The following is a 19,631-nucleotide window of genomic DNA, read 5'->3' as shown; positions in this document are numbered from 1 at the left end:
CTCTTAGTCAAGGAAGCTGTATTTAAGTGAAGAGAGGAAATGAGGGCTTTCAAATCTATCCAACCATCCATTCTATCAAAGTATTATTTATCAATAAAGTATTGTTGGATTCTCCATGAGGGCAGACATCCACAAGTGGAAATAGGCCTGAGAAACTAGACCGTGGTGCAAAGATGGGAGTGACACAATGGGGAGCTGACCTTTGGAGCAGGTCATTGTTTCTCAGTGCTGTATAGTGTTAAGTCCCTTTCAGGAGAGAAGGGACAGAAATAGAGCAGCCTAGAGACAGACCACCTTGTCTCACTAGTGGGGATACAGATGCCTTGACTCAGCACCCACTTCAATTGTACATGAATCATGGGTGTTTGAATGAACATCTTTCAGTACACAGTGATCCATGTATTTGCTATGCAAGAGAGGCTCTGAGAGACCTACTGAATGGATGCGCATATTAGTGCATGTATGAATGAGTGTGGATATATGCCTGCCCCCCCTCTCTGTCTCTCTCTCTGTCTCTGTCTCTGTCTTTGTCTCTGTCTCTCTCTCTCTCTGTCTCTGTGTGTGTGTGTGTGTGTGTGTGTGTGCAGTATCAACATATGTCACCTACCTCCAGTGAGCAAAGACCCTATAATCATACTTGGTCTCTTGCTAGACTGTTTTAGCTGTTACATTTAGACAGATTTCAGAGATGGAGCCTTTTTGTCCCATGATGCTGATAAGCAGAGTCTATGTGAGTCTGCATATTTCCTCTCCCAGCTTACATGAGAATTCTTCTTGGGCAGGTTCTCACAGCCTAATCCTCGATTAAAATAAAGAGAGGCCATGGCACTTTTTCAATCTTGTGGCCATAGTTCTTGAAAGGCAGAAGGAGACCTCAGAAATCCAGTAAATACTCCATGACCTAGAGTTCCAGATGTGTGGGCACTGAATATTGGCTGTCACTCAAGGTCAGTGATCCCATCCTCTGTCCTTGGAGCAAGGTGTGTGCAGACAACCAGAGAACTGAGTAGCAAAATCTGCTTAGAATAGGGGACACAGAGGACTATAGGGCTGGCTCAACTGGGGAAGACCTGGCTGTGCAAGGGAAGAGAAGGTTGAGTTTGATCCGAGAATTCAAGTGAAACAGTGAGACATGATGGTATGTGCTTGTAACATCCCAGAACTGGGAATGTGTGAATGCTGGGTGAGCTCAGAACATGAGAGATCATTTCTAAAACTAAAATGGATGGTTACTTAGGAAGAGAAACCAAGGCTGTCTTCTGGTCTTATGTACATTCACACACAAAACATGTAAACATACATTATACCACATACATACACACACAAATAAACATATTCAAATACATCACACACTCACATACAAACAGTCTCTCTCTCACACCCAGACCCACACACAAGTTCTTGGACTAGGCTGTCTCTAGGGATTTTATAGGCCAAAAACTTTTTCAAATACAATGAGTATAAAAAAGAGACATCAACAGTGTAAATGCTGAAGGCCATCCCTTTCACACATGTAGTCCTGGATTTAATCCTGGTATTGCTGCACCAAACCAGTCTAAATCATCTCCTTGGAGGTCACAGTATCTGATTTCTTCTCTGCATTGAAGAGGATGTTACAAAGCCTGAGTCATATAGCCTCTGGCTTTTTAGAAGTAGAAGAAGTCTTATATAAAGATGGAAGTTCCTGACTAGGATGTTGGAGCTGGCAGGAAGGAGGCCACTGGTGATTTTCCCTGAGAAAAGCTTCAGCATGCATAGCCTTCCTTTGCTGTTGCTTCTCTGGGCTGCCAGCTCATACAGTTTCCCTGTGTTTCAGGATGGACTCCAGAACAATGTGAAGACAGTCTGGGTAAATAAATACTAAATTACATATGAAGTTTTCAGGTTGCATCCTATATTATAGTGTGATTTCATAAATGGGTGGATTTCTATGAGAAATGGTATTTGGCCAAAATGTAACATTCTCAAAAATGTCTATAGTCAAATCTATATACCTCTTTCTGGTTGGGGTAGAGGGGACTTGTGATGGTTTGTATATCCTTGAACCAGGGAGTGGCACCATCAGGAGTTATGGCCTTGTTGGAATAGGTGTTATCTGATTGGAATGGGTGTGTCACTGTGGGTGTGGGCATAAGATTCTCAACCTAGTTGCCTGGAATTCAGTCTTCCACTAGCAGCCTTTGAATGAAAATGTAGAACTCTCAGCTCTGCCTGTGCCATGCCTGTATGGATCCTGCCATGCTCCCTCCTTGATGATAATGGACTGAACCTCTGAACCTATAAGCCAGTCCCAATTAAATGCTGTTTTTTTATAAGACTTGCCTTAGTCATGGTGTCTGTTCACAGCAGTAAAACCCTAACTAAGACAGAAGTTGGCACCAGGGACTGGGGTATTGCTGTGATAGGCCTGACCATGCTTTTATTTGAAAGAATGTGGATTTAGGGACTTTGGATTTGGAAAGCAGTGGAATTCTTTAAATGTGGTTTAATGGGCCATCCTAGTAGGAATATGGAAGACTTTGTTGCTGGGAGTAATTTGAACTGCGTTGACCTGGCCCAAGAGATTTCAAAGGAGAAGAATTTCAGAATGTGGCATAAAGACTGTTTTTATGGTATTTTGGTGAAGAATGTGGCTACTTTTTGCCCTTGTCTGAAAAGTCTACCTAAGGCTAAGGTAAAGAGACTTAGATTAATTTCATTGACAAAGGAAGTTTCAAAAAAACCCACTAGGGACTTTGTTCTCTGGTCAAGTCTCACAAAGTGAAGTTTGAACAAGCATAGCAAGCTTAGAAAGGAAAATTATAAAATATATGGTTTGAGTATTAAAGGCATACCAGGAAGTGAAATGGAGCAAAATCCTTTGTTCTAGGAGATAACAGATTAAGGAAGTGGGACCTTGGGGCAAGATCCTACCCGGGTAAATTTCGATCCAGGCATGGTTGTACACACCTTTAATCCCAGGAGACAGGCATGCTGATCTCTGCATTCAAGGTCAATCTACAGAGCAAGACCCAGGATAGCCAAGCTTAGGCAGTGGAGGATTTGGAAAACAGAAAGCCAGTGACAATGTAATAGTACAAGCGGGTCATGTTCTAATTTCTGCAAGCAGCAGAACTTGGCAGCTTCAGCCATGTGGCTCTGGCTCTAGAGTTAAGATAAGAGAAGGGACTACTTGAACAATCAATGCTGGTTAGCTAAGAAATTAGCAGTGATTAAGAAGAGACCAGCATCACTGAGGCGAAATCTGGGAAGTGTTTTCTGTGAGCACATAGAAGCTATGTTCCAGAGATAGTCAAGTTTGCATTTCCCACTACAGCTGTACTGGTAATGGGAAAGAGTCACTAAGGTGGTACTGGTTTTGAAAGCATGAAGTGGTGATGAAGAGCAGCTGAAGCTTGGCACTGTGAGAGGCCATGAAAGGCCATTAGTGAAGGTGCAGCCTCAGTTGCAGTTGATGGCCCAGGGCTGAAAGGGTCAGACAAAAGATTTGAGGCTTGGCGCCATGAAGAGAGTCTATGAGAGGCTATTGGTGAAGCCAAGTTGGAGTGGAACACCCCAGTGTATTGGAGATGTCAGTACCATGGGATGATCACCGAGAACAGCAGCCGTAGTGGAGTGAGTCAACCTGAGCCCAGAGTGCTACAGAGGGCAGAGCTGGAGAAGTGATGCCAGCCCTTAGGAGGAACCCAAAAGATCAAGTGGAATCCAGGACACTGAAACAAGAAGCTGTAACATTGAAATTGCCTTGGAGACTCAAAGATGTTAAGGATGCCAGAGCCATGGGATACATGCTGAGGAAAGCTGCTAACAGGGAGTGGAACCAGCCCAGGAGAAAGCAGCTTGTTGCAGTCAACAAAGATGAGAAAGGAGTGGAGATCTGAAGACCTCTTTGACATCAGCCATGGACATGCAGAGTTTGGAATTTGCCCAGCTGGTTTCCTGTCTTTCTTTGAGGATTACAGTTAAGTGATTTGATGAATTCCAGAAGAGACCTTGAACTTTGGACTTTTAACATTGTTGAGACTGCTATAGACTATGAGGACTTTGAAAGTTGGACTAAATACATTTTGCATCATGCTATGTTTAAGTATGGCCTCTATAGACTCATATTTTTGAACATGTCTATGGGGACCAGGGAGTGGAATGTGATGGTTTGTATATCCTTGGACCAGGGAGTGGCACCATCTGGAGGTGTGGCCTTGTTGGAATAGATGTGACCTGGTTGGAATGGGTGTGTCACTGTGGGTGTGGGCATGAGATCCTCACCCTAGTTGCCTGGAATTCAGTCTTCCACTACAGCCTTTGAATGAAAATGTAGAACTCTCAACTCTGCCTGTGCCATGCCTGAATGGATATTGCCATGCTCCCACCTTGATGATAATGGACTGAACCTCTGAACCTGTAAGCCAGCCCCAATTAAATGTTGTTTTTTTATAAGACTTGCCTTAGTCATGGTGTCTGTTCACAGCAGTAAAACCTGAACTAAGACAGAAGTGGAGGGGCAACTCCCTCTATAAGTGTAGATTTGTAACAGAGTGCAAACCTCTCCTATAAAACTTCATACTTTTCAGTTTTTAATGCTGGGATGGTCTCTGCTCTAAAATAATTAGGGTAATGAGAGTAGGAAAGCCTAATCAGAGCTTGAAAAATAATTCTCTATTTTGGATAAAACATCAGGATGTCATTTTAAAACCATGAAAGCCATTTTTCCTCTTAGATTTTCAATAACTTTAAATATTTATCTATTCCTAATTATGAGTGTGTGTGTGTGTGTGTGTGTGTGTGTGTGTGTGTGTGTGTGTCATGTGTACATTCCCCCAGGTCGAGGCCAACAGAATCTTCAGATCACCTTAGTCTGTACTCTCTGCCAGCAGTAAGTGCTCTTATCTGCTGGACCATCTCTCCAGACCCTAGTAGTTCATTATTGTTACATTTTATCAGAAATACCTGGAAAACTACTACAACTTGGGCAAAAACATGCAAGCTAAAAATGTAAATGGCAAGGAGGTGATGGCTGAAAAGCTGAGGCAAATGCAGCAGTTATTTGGGCTGAAAGTGACTGGAAATTCAGATCCTGAAACCCTGAGAGCTATGAAGAAGCCCAGGTGTGGGGTGCCTGATGTGGCCCCATATGCCATTACTCACAGCAATCCTCGTTGGACCAAAACACACCTGACTTACAGGTAACTAGAAGGAGAGTCACAACGGGGGCATATCTACACCACTGGAACAGAAGGAAACAAGATCCACTGTGTCTCCATGTTTTTTCTTAGCATTTTAAACTACACACCATATTTGCCAAGAGCAGTTGTGGAAGATGCCATCGCGAGAGCCTTTAGAGTCTGGAGTGATGTGACACCACTTACATTCCAAAGAGTCTTTGAGGAGGAAGGCGATATTGTGCTCTCCTTCCACAGAGGAGGTAAACTCTTCACCCTCACCTTGCCCTTCAACCTCTTCTGCTTTGTAGAAAGAGTTCCTTGTTGAAGCACATTATTGATGTTCTGGAGCCAAGTAGGAAAATAGTATCACAATGGATGGAAGAACATTGACTGTTCAGCAAAACTCTGAGCTACCCAACATGAGAACTAAATGAATCTTTTGATGAATTTTTGTTTCCTGCAGACCATGGTGACCTCTACTCATTTGATGGATCTAAATATCACTTTGCTCATGCTTTTCTGCCAGGCCTAGGTTTGGGGGGCAATGTTCATTATGATCTTGATCAGAAGTGGACCAACAACAATGAGGGTAAGTTGACTCACATTACTTCTTGTAGTTCACCTGGTCCTTCCTAGTTCCTTGCATTGTTGGTTTATTTATTGGACAGAATGTTTTAATGGAAGCAGATAATCTATCACCACTCGGAGAATTAGGAGCACATTGAGAATCCTGGGATTGCAGTATTTTCTAATTACATATCATTTTCTTGGTATCAAATGGGCCATTCTAAAACTTCTCTTCTCTGTCCTACATTCTCTGCATAAAAGCTATGGCTCTTTAGCTTGAGATATCCATGAGACTCCTCCCATTGGGAGTAGGGCTGCCTCTGATTCTTTTTCCTTTGCTCAGGAGCTTTTTGCTCCTACTAAGTTTCTGCATCAAGCAGGGATATGAGGGTTTGTACCTAGTCTCACTGCAATTTGTCCTGTATTCTGTTTTTATCACTGGGAAGCTTGTTGTTTTCTGAAGGAACACAGGAACAATAAGGGAGGTGAGGGAGAAGCTGACAGGAGTAGAGGGTGAGGAGTCTGCAATTGGGATATATTTTATGAAAAAGAATTAAAAACAATAAGATAGAAAAAAAGAAAAATCTGAGGACTGGTAAGATGAGACATCTGAAATCCTCCTTTTGATTCTCAGAATCCATTTGGTGAAAGAAAACTGAGTCCTTTAATTTGTTTTCTGCCCTCCATACAGGCATCCTCAGTACACACTGTGCTTACATGCATACGTGTGAGCATACACACATGCTTACATGTGCTTTTGTGAGCATGTTCACATGAACAAACATGGATACAGGAAACAAAGAAAATAAATTATCTTTTCAAAAGAAAGAAAATGTTGTATGTCAATGTCCTGCCTATGGTTCCAAATTGTCCTTATAGGAATGATGCAATAAAACTTAACAAATTTGTTATTAAATTGGAAGACTGAATGATAAGAAGGTGTTTTTGTAATTTTTTAATTTCACACACTGTGTGTCTATCAGCTTTGTAAATAAGAAGTACAAACTGTTAGCAGAGGTTCATTGCTCCTCTAAGAAGGATCTTGTTCCTGCTCAGGGTTAACATGGACTCAGCTGAGCTGGACCTTAAGTCAATGAGAGCTCTATTGTACAATATAACCCTAGAGTGGCTCTTTATTATTAATAGATGCACACATCCACCATCAGGAAAAGATTGTATATGCATATGTGTAGTTTAAAAAGTGACTAAGAAGATGTGAACATTTACCCTGGAAGATTATTTCCTTACTACGTACCTCAAAACCATTTTAAATAATCAGATTGATCTATTTGTCCTTCCAGATTTCAACTTGTTCTATGTTACGGCTCATGAACTGGGCCACTCCCTTGGACTCTCCCATTCTAATGATGAAGAGGCACTAATGTTCCCCAGCTACACATGGAGCAATAAAGACTTTGTGCTAAACCAGGATGATATTAATCGAATCCAGGCCTTATATGGTAAATGAATCAACCTTAGCTGCACACCCTCCAGGTGGCCTTTCAGAACCATGGAGACTAACTCCAGCTCTCCTCTATTCTTTAGGACCTTCCCCAAATCCCATCCAGCCAACAGATGCAACACTGGATCCATGTAATAATAATCTAACCTTTGATGCTATAATTACATATCGGGGGGAGGTGATATTCTTTAAAGACAGGTAAGATCCTTGTTTTTTCCTGGGCTATTTATTCACTATTATATGCCGCCAATATGGCTCATATGATAATTGTAAAGTATGCGGTAGCAAATGCTTTTTTTCCTCTCTCTTTCTCTCCCCATTTCCCTTTCTCTCCTCCCTCCTCCCTTTCCCTCCTCTCTCCCCTCCTCCCTCTCTCCCCTCTCCCCTTCCCTCCTCTCCTCTTCTCCCCTTTCCCCCCTTCTCCCCTTCCCCCTCTCCCTCCCCTCCCCCTCTCCCTCTCCCTCTCTATTCATCTTTACAACTTATAATGATTCTGATTTTCTATCTGGAAAACTGATTTAAAGATAGTATCACTGTAGGGAAAACCTGAAAATATAATGTCATTTTGTAGATCTGTAAATTACAGCATAGGAAAAAAAAAAAGAGAGAGAGAGAGAGAGTTCCTCTGGCAACAAAATGCTCATGGGTGTTTTAGGAGATATTAGTGGCCTGGCCCCAATTCAGAGTTCTTTTCATGATATCAATCTGAGTGTTGATGAGTAGCATTGTACTTGACCAAAGAAAGTGAGTCTTCTTAAGATTTTTCTGAACAATATATTCCTCTAAGTCCTTTGCTCTATTCCTGAAGAGTTTCTCTGCACTTTTAGAGGCTCAGGGAATCAAAGGGAAGAAGCCATTTCTGGAAGAGTTCTGAGTCCTTAGCTCCTCCCCCAGGCAAAGAAGTGCAGCCAGGATGCATGCATCACCTCCTTAGAAGAGGGGAGTAAAATTCCCTGTCATTGTGTGTACCTGAATGCATGCTGGTCTCCTTCCACAAAGGACCACACTGTGTCCACATGACACCAATTTCTAAATGTCCAGGAAATAGAACATACCTTAGGCTTCCCACCAAAGAGTGAGTGTAATAGAGGGGCTCCACAGCCCTGGGTTCCTCCAGCTTTTCTTCTCAGAGCACAGTTGGTGCTGGCTGGCTATGTTGTGACTTCATCTACATCCAAATTCAGATATTGAGTCCAAATACTTTCTAGGATCTTCTTTACTACTTATGAGAATGAAAGATAAGGTTGGGTCCTGCATGATGGGAAGGTTTGAAATGTAGCCTTAAAGGAAATCTCAAGGGCTGGGAATGCTGTTTAGTAGATAAGCCATAAAAAAGTACTGGGTTTGATAAAATAAAACTCTATGGTTTTCTTTAAATTTTGTAGTTAAATTACAGGGTTATTCAATTTCATTTTCATTTCAGCTTTAGTTCTTTAACATTTCAATCAGCTTTATGTTTATATTTTCTTGGGTGTCACTTAGGTATCTATTCTCTTTAAGAACTTTCTCCTTCATTTAATTGAGCTGTTTCTTTGATTCTTCTTTAAACACCTTTATTCTTTTTTTTTTCCATTTTTTATTAGATATTTAGCTCATTTACATTTCCAATGCTATACCAAAAGTCCCCCATACCCTCCCCCACTCCCCTACCCACCCACTCCCCCTTTTTGGCCATGGCATTCCCCTGTACTGGGGCATATAAAGTTTGCATGTTCAATGGGCCTCTCTTTCAAGTGATGGCCTATTAGGCCATCTTTTGATACATATGCAGCTAGAGACAAGAGCTCCGGGGTACTGGTTAGTTCATATTGTGGTTCCACCTATAGGGTTGCAGTTCCCTTTAGTTCCTTGGGTGCTTTCTCTAGCTCCTCCATTGGGGGCCCTGTGATCCATTCCATAGCTGACTGTGAGCATCCACTTCTGTGTTTGCTAGGCCCTGGCATAGTCCACAAGACACAGCTATATCTGGGTCCTTTCAGCAAAATCTTGCTAGTGTATGCAATGGTGTCAGCGTTTGGAAGCTGATCATGGGATGGATCTCTGGATATGGCAATCACTGGATGGTCCATCCTTTGTCACACTTCCACATTTTGTCTCTGTAACTCCTTCCATGGGTGTTTTGTTCCCTATTCTAAGAAGGGGCAAAGTGTCCACACTTTGGTCTTTGTTCTCTTGAGTTTAATGTGTTTAGCAAATTGTATCTTATATCTTGGGTATCCTAAGTTTCTGGGCTAATATCCACTTATCAGTGAGTACATATTGTGAGAGTTCCTTTGTGATTGGGTTACCTCACTCAGGATGATGCCCTCCAGGTCCATCCATTTGGCTAGGAATTTCATAAATTCATTCTTTTTAATAGCTGAGTAGTACTCCATTGTGTAAATGTACCACATTTTCTGTATCCATTCCTCTGTTGAGGGGCATCTGGGTTCTTTCCAGCTTCTGGCTATTATAAATAAGGCTGCTATGAACATAGTGGAGCATGTGTCCTTCTTACAGGTTGGGACATCGTCTGGATATATGCCCAGGAGAGGTATTGCTGGATCCTCTGGTAGTACTATGTCCAATTTTCTAAGGAACCGCCAGACTGATTTCCAGAGTGATTGTACAAGCTTGCAATCCCACCAAAAATGGAGGAATGTTCCTCTTTCTCCACATCCTCGCCAGCATCTGCTGTCACCTGAATTTTTCATCTTAGCCATTCTGACTGGTGTGAGGTGGAATCTCAGGGTTGTTTTGATTTGCATTTCCCTGATGATTAAGGATGTTGAACATTTTTTCAGGTGCTTCTCTGCCATTCGGTATTCCTCGGGTGAGAATTCGTTGTTCATTTCTTAGCCCCATTTTTTAATGGGGTTATTTGATTTTATGGAGTCCACCTTCTTGAGTTCTTTATATATATGGATATTAGTCCCCTATCTGATTTGGGATAGGTAAAGATCCTTTCCCAATCTGTTGGTGGTCTTTTTGTCTTATTGACAGTGTCTTTTGCCTTGCAGAAGCTTTGCAATTTTATGAGGTTCCATTTATTGATTCTCGATCTTACAGCACAAGCCCTTGCTGTTCTATTCAGGAATTTTTCCCCTGTACCCATATCTTCGAGGCTTTTCCCTACTTTCTCCTCTATAAGTTTCAGTATCTCTGGTTTTATGTGGAGTTCCTTAATCCACTTAGATTTGACCTTAGTACAAGGAGATAGTAATGGATCAATTCGCAATCTTCTACATGATAAGAGCCAGTTGTGCCAGCACCATTTGTTGAAAATGCTGTCTTTTTTCCACTGGATGGTTTTAGCTCACTTGTCAAAGATCAAGTGACCATAGGTGTGTGGGTTCATCTCTGGGTCTTCAATTCTGTTCCATTGGTCTACTTGTGTGTCACTATACCAATACCATTCAGTTTTTATCACAATTGCTCTGTAGTACAACTTTAGGTCAGGCATGGTGATTCCACCAGACATTCTTTTATCCTTGAGAAGAGTTTTTGCTATCCTAGGTTTTTTGTTATTCCGGATGAATCTGCTGGTTGCCCTTTCTAATTCGTTGAAGAATTGAGTTGGAATTTTGATGGGGATTACATTGAATCTGTAGATTGCTTTTGGCAAGATAGCCATTTTTACTATATTGATCCTGCCAATCCATGAGCATGGGAGATCTTTCCATCTTCTGAGATCTTCTTTAATTTCTTTCTTCAGAGACATGAAGTTCTTGTCATACAGATCTTTCACTTCCTTAATTAGAGTCACGCTTAGGTATTTTATTTTATTTGTGGCTATTGAGAAGGGTGTTGTTTCCCTAATTTCTTTTTCAGCCTGTTTGTCCTTTATGTAGAGAAAGGCCATTGACTTGTTTGAGTTAATTTTATATCCAGCTATTTCACTGAAGCTGTTTATCAGGCTTAGGAGTTCTCTGGTGGAATTTTTAGGGTCACCTATATATACTATCATATCATCTCCAAAAAGTGATATTTTGACTTCTTCCTTTCCAATTTGTATCCTCTTGGTCTCCTTTTGTTGTCTAATTGCTCTGGCTAGGACTTCAAGTACAATGTTGAATAGGTAGGGAGAGAGTGGACAGTGTTGTATAGTTTCTGATTTTAGTGGGATTGCTTCAAGCTTCTCTCCATTTACTTTGATGCTGGCTACTGGTTTGCTGTAGATTGCTTTTTATCATGTTTAGGTATGGGCCTCAAATTCCTGATCTTTCCAAGACTTTTATCATGAATGGGTGTTGGATCTTGTCAAATGCTTTCTCAGCATCTAACGAGATGATCATGTGGTTTTTGTCTTTGAGTTTGTTTATATACTGGATTACGTTGATGGATTTCCATATATTGAACCATCCCTGCATCCCTGGGATGAAACCTACTTGGTCAGGATGGATGATTGTTTTGATGTGTTCTTGGATTCGGTTAGCAAGAACTTTATTGAGGATTTTTGCATCAATATTCATTAGGGATATTGGTCTGAAGTTCTCTATCTCTGCGGGGTCTTTTTGTGGTTTAAGTATCAGAGTAATTGTGGCTTCATAGAATGAGTTGGGTAGAGTACCTTCTGTTTCTATTTTGTGGAATAGTTTGTGAAGAACTGGGATTAGATCTTCTTTGAAGGTCTGATAGAACTGTGCACTAAACCTATCTGGTCCTGGGCTTTTTTTGGTTGGGAGACTATTAATGACTGCTTCTATTTCTTTGGGGGATATAGGTTTGTTTAGATCATTAACCTGATCTTGATTCAACTTTGGTACCTGGTATCTGACTAGAAACTTGTACATTTCATCCAGGTTTTCCAGTTTTGTTGAGTATAGCCTTTTGTAGAAGGATCTGATGGTGTTTTGGATTTCTTCAGGATCTGTTGTTATGTCTCCCTTTTCATTTCTGATTTTGTTACTTAGAATGCTTTCTCTGTGCCCTCTAGTGAGTCTGACTAAGGGTTTGTCTATCTTGTTGATTTTCTCAAAGAACCAGCTCCTTGATTGGTTGATTTTTTGAATAGTTCTTCTTGTTTCCACTTGGTTGATTTCGCCCCTGATTTGATTATTTCCTGCCATCTCCTCCTCTTGCATGAATTTGCTTCCTTTTGTTCTAGAGCTTTTAGGTGTGTTGTCCAGCTGCTAATGTGTGCTCTCTCTAGTTTCTTTATGGAGGCACTCAGAGCTATGAGTTTTCCTCTTAGAAATGCTTTCATTGTGTCCCATAAGTTTGGGTATGTTGTGGCTTCCTTTTCATTGAACTCTAAGAATTCCTTAATTTATTTCTTTATTCCTTCTTTGACCAAGGTATCATTGAGAAGAGTGTTGATCAGTTTCCACGTGAATGTTGGCTTTCTATTATTTATTTTGTTATTGAAGATCAGCCTTAGTCCATGGTGATCTGATAGGATGCATGGGACAATTTCAATATTTTTGTATCTGTTGAGGCCTGTTTTGTGACCTATTATGTGGTCAGTTTTGGAGAAGGTACCATGAGGTGCTGAGAAGAAGGTATATCCTTTTGTTTTAGGATAAAATGTTCTGTAGATATCTGTCAGATCCATTTGTTTCATAACTTCTGTTAGTTTCACTGTGTCCCTGTTTGGTTTCTGTTTCCATGATCTGTCCATTGGAGAAAGTGGTGTGTTGAAGTCTCCCACTATTATTGTGTGAGGTGCAATGTGTGCTTTGTACTTTACTAAAGTTTCTTTAAGGAATGTGGCTGCCCTTGTATTTGGAGCATAGATATTCAGAATTGATAGTTCCTCTTGGAGGATTTTACCTTTCATGAGAATGAAGTGCCCCTCCTTGTCTTTTTTGATGACTTTGGGTTGGAAGTCAATCTTATCAGATATTAGAATGACTACTCCGGCTTGTTTCTTCAGACTATTTGCTTGCAAAATTGTTTTCCAGCCTTTCATTCTGAGGTAATGTCTATCTTTTTCTCTGAGATGAGTTTCCTGTAAGCAGCAAAATGTTGGGTCTTGTTTGTGTAGCCAGTTTGTTAGTCTTTGTCTTTTTATTGGGGAGTTGAGACCATTGATATTGAGAGATATTAAGGAAAAGTAATTGCTGGTTCCTGTTATTTTTGTTGTTAAAATTGGCTTTCTGTTCTTGTGGCTGTCTTCTTTTAAGTTTGTTGAGGGATTACCTTCTTGTTTTTTCTAGGGCGAGGTTCCCATCCTTGTATTGGTTTTTTTCTGTTATTATCCTTTGAAGGGCTGAATTCGTGGAAAGGTAATGCGTGAATTTGGTTTTATCATGGAATACTTTGGTTTCTCCATCTATGGTAATTGAGAGTTTGGCTGGGTATAGTAGCCTGGGCTGGAATTTGTGTTCTCTTAGTGTCTGTATAACATCTGTCCAGGATCTTCTGGCTTTCATAGTCTCTGGTGAAAAATCTGGTGTAATTCTGATAGGCTTGCCCTTCTAAGTTACTTAACCTTTTTCCCTTACTGCTTTTAATATTCTATCTTTATTTAGTGCATTTGTTGTCCTGATTATTATGTGTCGGGAGGAATTTCTTTTCTGGTCCAGTCTATTTGGAGTTCTGTAGGCTTCTTGTATGTTCATGGGCATCTCTTTCTTTAGATTTGGGAAGTTTTCTTCTATAATTTTGTTTAAGATATTTGCTGGTCCTTTGAGTTGAAATTCTTCATTCTCATCCACTCCTATTATCCGTAGGTTTGATCTTCTCATTGTGTCCTGGATTTCCTGAATGTTTTGAGTTAGGATCTTTTTTAATTTTCCATTTTCTTTGATTGTTGTGCTGATGTTCTCTATGGAATCTTCTGCACCTGAGATTTTCTCTTCCATCTCTTGTATTCTGTTGCTGATGCTCGCATCTATGGTTCCAGATTTCTTTCCTAGTGTTCTATCTCCAGCGTTGCCTTACTTTGAGTTTTCTTTATTGTGTCTACTTCCCTTTTTAGGTCTAGTATGGTTTTGTTCATTTCCATCACCTGTTTGGATGTGTTTTTCTGTTTTCCTGTAAGGACTTCTACCTATTGGGTTGTGTTTTCCTGTTTTTCTTTAAGGACTTGTAACTCTTTAGCTGTGTTCTCCTGTATTTCTTTAAGTGAGTTATTAAAGTCCTTCTTGATGTCCTCTACCATCATCATGAGATATGCTTTTAAATCCAGGTCTAGCTTTTCGGGTGTGTTGGGGTGCCCTGGACTGGGTGAAGTGGGAGTGCTGGGTTCTGATGATGGTGAGTGGTCTTGGTTCCTGTTAGTAAGATTCTTACATTTACCTTTCACCATCTGGTAATCTCTGGAGTTAGTTGTTATAGTTGACTCTGTTTAGAGATTGTTCTTCTGGTGATTCTGTTACCATCTATCAGCAGACCTGGGAGACAGGCTCTCTCCTCTGAGTTTCAGTGGTCAGAGCACTCTCTGCTGGCAAGCTCTCCTAATACAGGTAAGGTGCACAGATATTTTGCATTTGGACCTCCTCCTTGCCGAAGAAGAAGGCCCAAAACAGGACTTTTCCCAGAAGCTGTGTTGCTTTGGCAGGTCACAGAAGCTGTCAGCTTCTGTGGTGCACACTCTCACCTGTGCAGACTAAGTTACTAAGTTCGGCGGAGTCCCGAAACCAAGTTGGCGCCTGCTGCTCCTGAGGCAGAGGGCTTCTGAGCCAGGCAGACACCTGTCCTCTGGCCGGGAGGGTGGCCAGATGTCTGCTGCCCGAAAAGGGTGCTGCCTCAGAGGCTCTGTGGTTCCCGCCTCACCTTTATTCTTTAATTAAGTTTAAGATTGTTCTTTTAAACTCTGTGCCTTATGTTCATCTAGGAAATTCTCACTTGCAAATGTTTCTATAGGACTAGTGGGTTTTGAAGACAAAATAATGGCTTGAGCCTTCATTTTCTATTGTTGGTATGTTTTCAATAAGATCTGTCCATGTAGACATCTTTTGATAGTTCTAAACCTAATATGGATAGAGGAGATTGGGGCAGAAGAGAGAATGTATGAATGGGTTGGGCCTAAAGTTGTTAATGTTGTAAGAGCTTGGGTAGAATGTATAGAAGACACTGGGCTAAAGAACAGGATGTGACTCCTGGTCTAAGCATGGAGTATAAATGTAGGTCTGGTTGGGTGTGAAGGATAATGTAGTGGGTTGGAGATAGGTAGATAGAGTTGCCTAAATGTTTGTTGTTCAGGAAGGGGTGACCAGACTAATTTGGGATGCTGGATGTGGGACCCTGGCTAGATCTGAGAGGTAGACCCTGGTGAAGAATGTGGAAGATCTGGCTGGGTAGAAAGGTTGGAGGTGGCATATAGGGGCCTGTGATGGTAGCCTCATAAAGTATATCTTGAAATTATACCTTGCATAATCGATTTAATCTTCCCTATGTTTGGGTGTCCACAGGAGCATTCATGCACCAACACATACTCAGAGATAATGAATGACCTTCACTAAATACAGTATATTGGCACAGGATGCTTCAGGTTTTCAAAGTTTCCATTGAGATATGTGCTATTAACTTGTTTTCCTTTATATGTGGCTTGTGTTTTTTCCCTTGGAAGTTTCAGTACACTTTCTTTGATATGTATATTTAGCATTTTAACTATGATGTCCTGTGACTCTTGGTCTAAGCATGGAGTACAAAAGCAGGCCTGGTTGGATGGAAAGGTTGGAGATAGTGTTGGTGGGGTGTGTGGGCTATGGGGAACAAGGTAGAGTGGTAGCAAAAGTCTAAATTTTGTGGTTCAACATTTGCCACATGAGTATTTCTATCAAGAAACAAGCATGTCAAGCAGAAATCTTCATGCCTTACCCCTCTTTCAGGGTGACAGTAGACATTTGCTGACAGGACCACTGCAGTGAGAAGAGGCTGGAGATTGCTGAGAGACCCACTGACAGCCACACTTTCTCTCCCTTTTGAATCAGGTTCTACATTCGCGTAATTAGCTTCCTGCCAGAACCTTTGATCAATGTGATAGATCTTATCTGGCCAAATCTGCCAGGTAAATTTGATGCAGCTTATGAAGTTAGTGTGGTAGATGAACTCCGCTTTTTCAAAGGTAATGTTTCTAATTGTTTCTCCGTGTACTTATAAACTAGATTTTCATTCAATTTGGGAGTGAGATAAAAGGGTATTTATTAGCTACATTCACTGCACATATTTCTCCAAGTCAGTTAATGTGAGTCCATCAGCTTTGTTAAAAGATATGTTGTATATTCAACACCATTTTTATTAAAGAGAAAATGAGTTCTAATTCTTTAGATTTGATTAAGACCTTTCAAACAATTACTATGTTTTAAACTTCCTCCATATGCCTGGAAGTGCTCAGAAATAAAATTGAGAGTCATGAACCAATTCTACCAAATATGACACAGAAAGATTTTGTGTATTCAATTTCCTAGACCCCTTCTGTATGTGTTCCAAGTACCCTTGTGCTGATGACATCCTGCCTTGAAAAACAAAACATACTCTCAAGTCTCACTGTAAAATTTGTTTGAGAGAATCTAAATCTTAGTAAGTTTTCCAGGCAACTGATTCACAGTTGGTGACTCAGGCCTTTAGTCCTAACAGATAAGAGGCTAAGGGAGGAGAATTGCTGTAAATTATATAGTGGATTCTAGACCAAAGTAGGTTGCAGTAAGTTCCTTGTCTCTAAAACACAACAATCAAAGAAAGAAAAGGCAAACTCATTTAATTGCTTTGAGATTGGATCCTAATATCAACATTCAGCAGAGAAGAGACTAAAACACTTCCCAGCCTGGTTGCAGTCTGTAGCTAGGACACTGTTCTAGCTTGTGAAGCTTAGCTGAAAATGTAGACAAGGAAGGTCATCTGTGGCTTTTGATTGGCAGGCAGCAAAGTATGGGCTGTACAGGAACAGAATGTACTGGAAGGATTTCCCATGGACATCCAGAGTTTCTTTGGCTTCCCTAGCAATGTGACAAACATTGATGCTGCTGTTTGTGAGGAAGAGACTGGAAAAACATACTTCTTTGTTGACCACATGTACTGGAGGTAAAGATTGAAATAAGATTAATGTTAGGGCACCAGTTGTTTCTATACAGAAAGATTTTTAAATGAGTTTCAAAAGGCATTGTCAAACTGCCTTTTATATGAATGGCTGTAGCCATTGAGTATCCATCAGTCTATGGACCAACAAGCATCGCAAGGGAATCCAATAAGCCTGTCTTGCTACCGTGGGCCATGAAAAGGTGAGCTAGTAAAGGCAATCAACTTATTGAGCTACTTTGGCCTAAATTTGCCATTCACAAAGCAGTTTCCCTTAAGAGAATGTCTGTGTGGCTCATTGGATTTTAGAAGAACCTTATGCATATTTTGATATATCCAACATTCTAAATTTCCTCACCCAGTTCACTCATTTTTAATCTCAAGAATTAAAAATGTCTATTCCATCCATGTTCTTGTGTTTTCTGTAAATATTTTAAGCAATCTTCATGTTTGGTCAAAGTTCTTGATACTTTAACCACTTTTTTTTTTTTAATCAGGTATGATGAAAATACACAGTCCATGGATCCAGGTTACCCCAGATTAATAGCAGAAGACTTTCCTGGAATCGACAATAAAGTTGATGATGTTATCCAGAAAGAGGGTAAGAATATAAACATACTTTCCCCATTTTGTTACAATATTAAAAATAATACCGCTGTTATTTAGACAGCAAATGTAATTATCTATCTATCTATCTATCTATCTATCTATCTATCTATCTATATTACATTTCACTCAGAATTGAGTCAAATTGTGGTGACTACATATATAATAAATATCTTCTTTTAAATTTTCAGATAATTTCTATTTCTTTCACCAATCAATTCAATATAGATTTAACCTCCAAACAAGAAGAATTGATGATTCCGGTGATTTTAATACTTGGTTCAACTGCAAAAATATTGGCAACTCATTACCGAGTTAATGAAAATACTTATTCCATGATCTTAAAGAAGATATCTTTCTGAAGAAACAAATATTTTTATATTTTATTTACCTTTCAGTACTTCTGATACAGAGAGCACCTAAGTATTGTGAAAGTTTTGTAAACTTTCACAGTACATAGTCTAATATTTTATGAACTAAAACAGTTTAGTACCATGATTAGTAGCCCAAGAAAGTCATATTCATGGTTGATGAGTCACTGAAGACAAGTATTTGTACAGTGGATAACTCGCACTGTGGTCCTATATATCTCCTTTCAAGAGAGGAGGGTAAACAGAGAAACTCTTACTAGAGTAAATGTGGCTCTGAATGCAGGAATCCACGTACACGAGAGGAAATGCATTGCTGCTTTGGTTTTGGTGTTTAAGAAAGGGATCTGCAACCCTATAGGTGGAACAACATTATGAACTAACCAGTACCCCGGAGCTCTTGACTCTAGCTACATATGTATCAAAAGATGCCCCAGTCGGCCATCACTGGAAAGAGAGGCCCATTGGACTTGCAAACTTTATATGCCCCAGTACAGGGGAACGCCAGGGCCAAAAAGTGGGAGTGGGTGGGTAGGGGAATAGGGGGGAGGGTATGGGGGACTTTTGGGATAGCATTGGAAATGTAAATGAGGAAAATACCTAATAAAAATATTAAAAAAAAAAAAAAAGAGAGAGAGAGGATCTCATAGCCCAGTGGGCTCTGAGCTCTTCTACCTCTGATTCCCACATGCTGATATTCTGTAATCCCTATTGTGCCTAGCTAAGAGACATTTCCTGTCCAAAATATTCAATATTTAAATAAAACCACTCTTGTCTCTAGTGTTTTATAAGATCTCTATTTCATTATGTTATTTCCTGATTGTAAAACCTAACTTATAAGTGGTATTTTTCTCATTTATAATGGAAAATACACAACGTTCTCATGAGAAAATCAGTCTACCCAAAATTTTTAATTTTCTACAATCTTGTAGAATTTGTGTTATATAGAGATGAGTGGGTTCTCTATTCCCTTTGTCCCAGACAAGAAATCTAGACATGGATTAAAGGTAAAGTAAGGGAAATTGGGAAAATTTTTTCTAATTTGATGCTGCTTCATCGCTTAGGCAAATGGGAGAGTCCCATTTTCCCAAAGCTGTACTTCTGGATAGTGCTGGGGCTGAGGGTGGTGGGCAGCCAGTGGGCTGTATGCCTAAGTGAGAAATCCAAAGTCTCCAGGTCGCGACCCAAGTGAGAGCTGAGAGATGGTAGCTATCAAAATCAATTGAGAATATAACCGCAAAGCTGGACACTGCCCAGCTGAATAGTGCATAGACAAACTTGAGAATCCACAAAGGATTAAGTCCACAAAGGCAGTGCAGAGGCTGGTCTTTGGCACTCACTTACATATACAGAACTCTCAGTGTGCTTTCTTGGGCCTCACTTATGTACACTGCACTCTGAGAATGATTCTTGATTGCAGTAGTATAACTGCTCCAAAAAGTGCAGAAGAGGGGCAGGATTTCGATGCGGATCACTTATGAGCCATTTAATTGTGTGTCTAACAACTGGAGCATGCTCCTGGTT

At 40.4% G+C, this 19,631-nt stretch overlaps 1 protein-coding gene across 1 annotated transcript; it reads left to right on the top strand.

The window, feature by feature from the left end:
• The first annotated feature begins 1,750 nt into the window (after positions 1–1,750).
• LOC110302562 (interstitial collagenase B) lies at positions 1,751–18,058 on the top strand. The gene is made up of 10 exons (XM_021173365.2): positions 1,751–1,849; positions 4,942–5,183; positions 5,274–5,422; positions 5,626–5,751; positions 7,031–7,189; positions 7,275–7,389; positions 16,050–16,183; positions 16,977–17,139; positions 17,631–17,734; positions 17,931–18,058. The coding sequence occupies exons 1-10, from the start codon at positions 1,751–1,753 to the stop codon at positions 18,056–18,058; spliced, it is 1,419 nt and encodes a 472-aa protein (XP_021029024.2).
• Positions 18,059–19,631: the final 1,573 nt, after the last annotated feature.

The sequence above is a fragment of the Mus caroli genome, unplaced genomic scaffold (assembly GCF_978045245.1).
Source record: "Mus caroli unplaced genomic scaffold, Mus_caroli_1 scaffold_11, whole genome shotgun sequence".
In the NCBI taxonomy this organism is placed as follows: Eukaryota; Metazoa; Chordata; class Mammalia; order Rodentia; family Muridae; genus Mus; species Mus caroli.
This window is presented reverse-complemented; position numbering and strand designations above follow the sequence as displayed.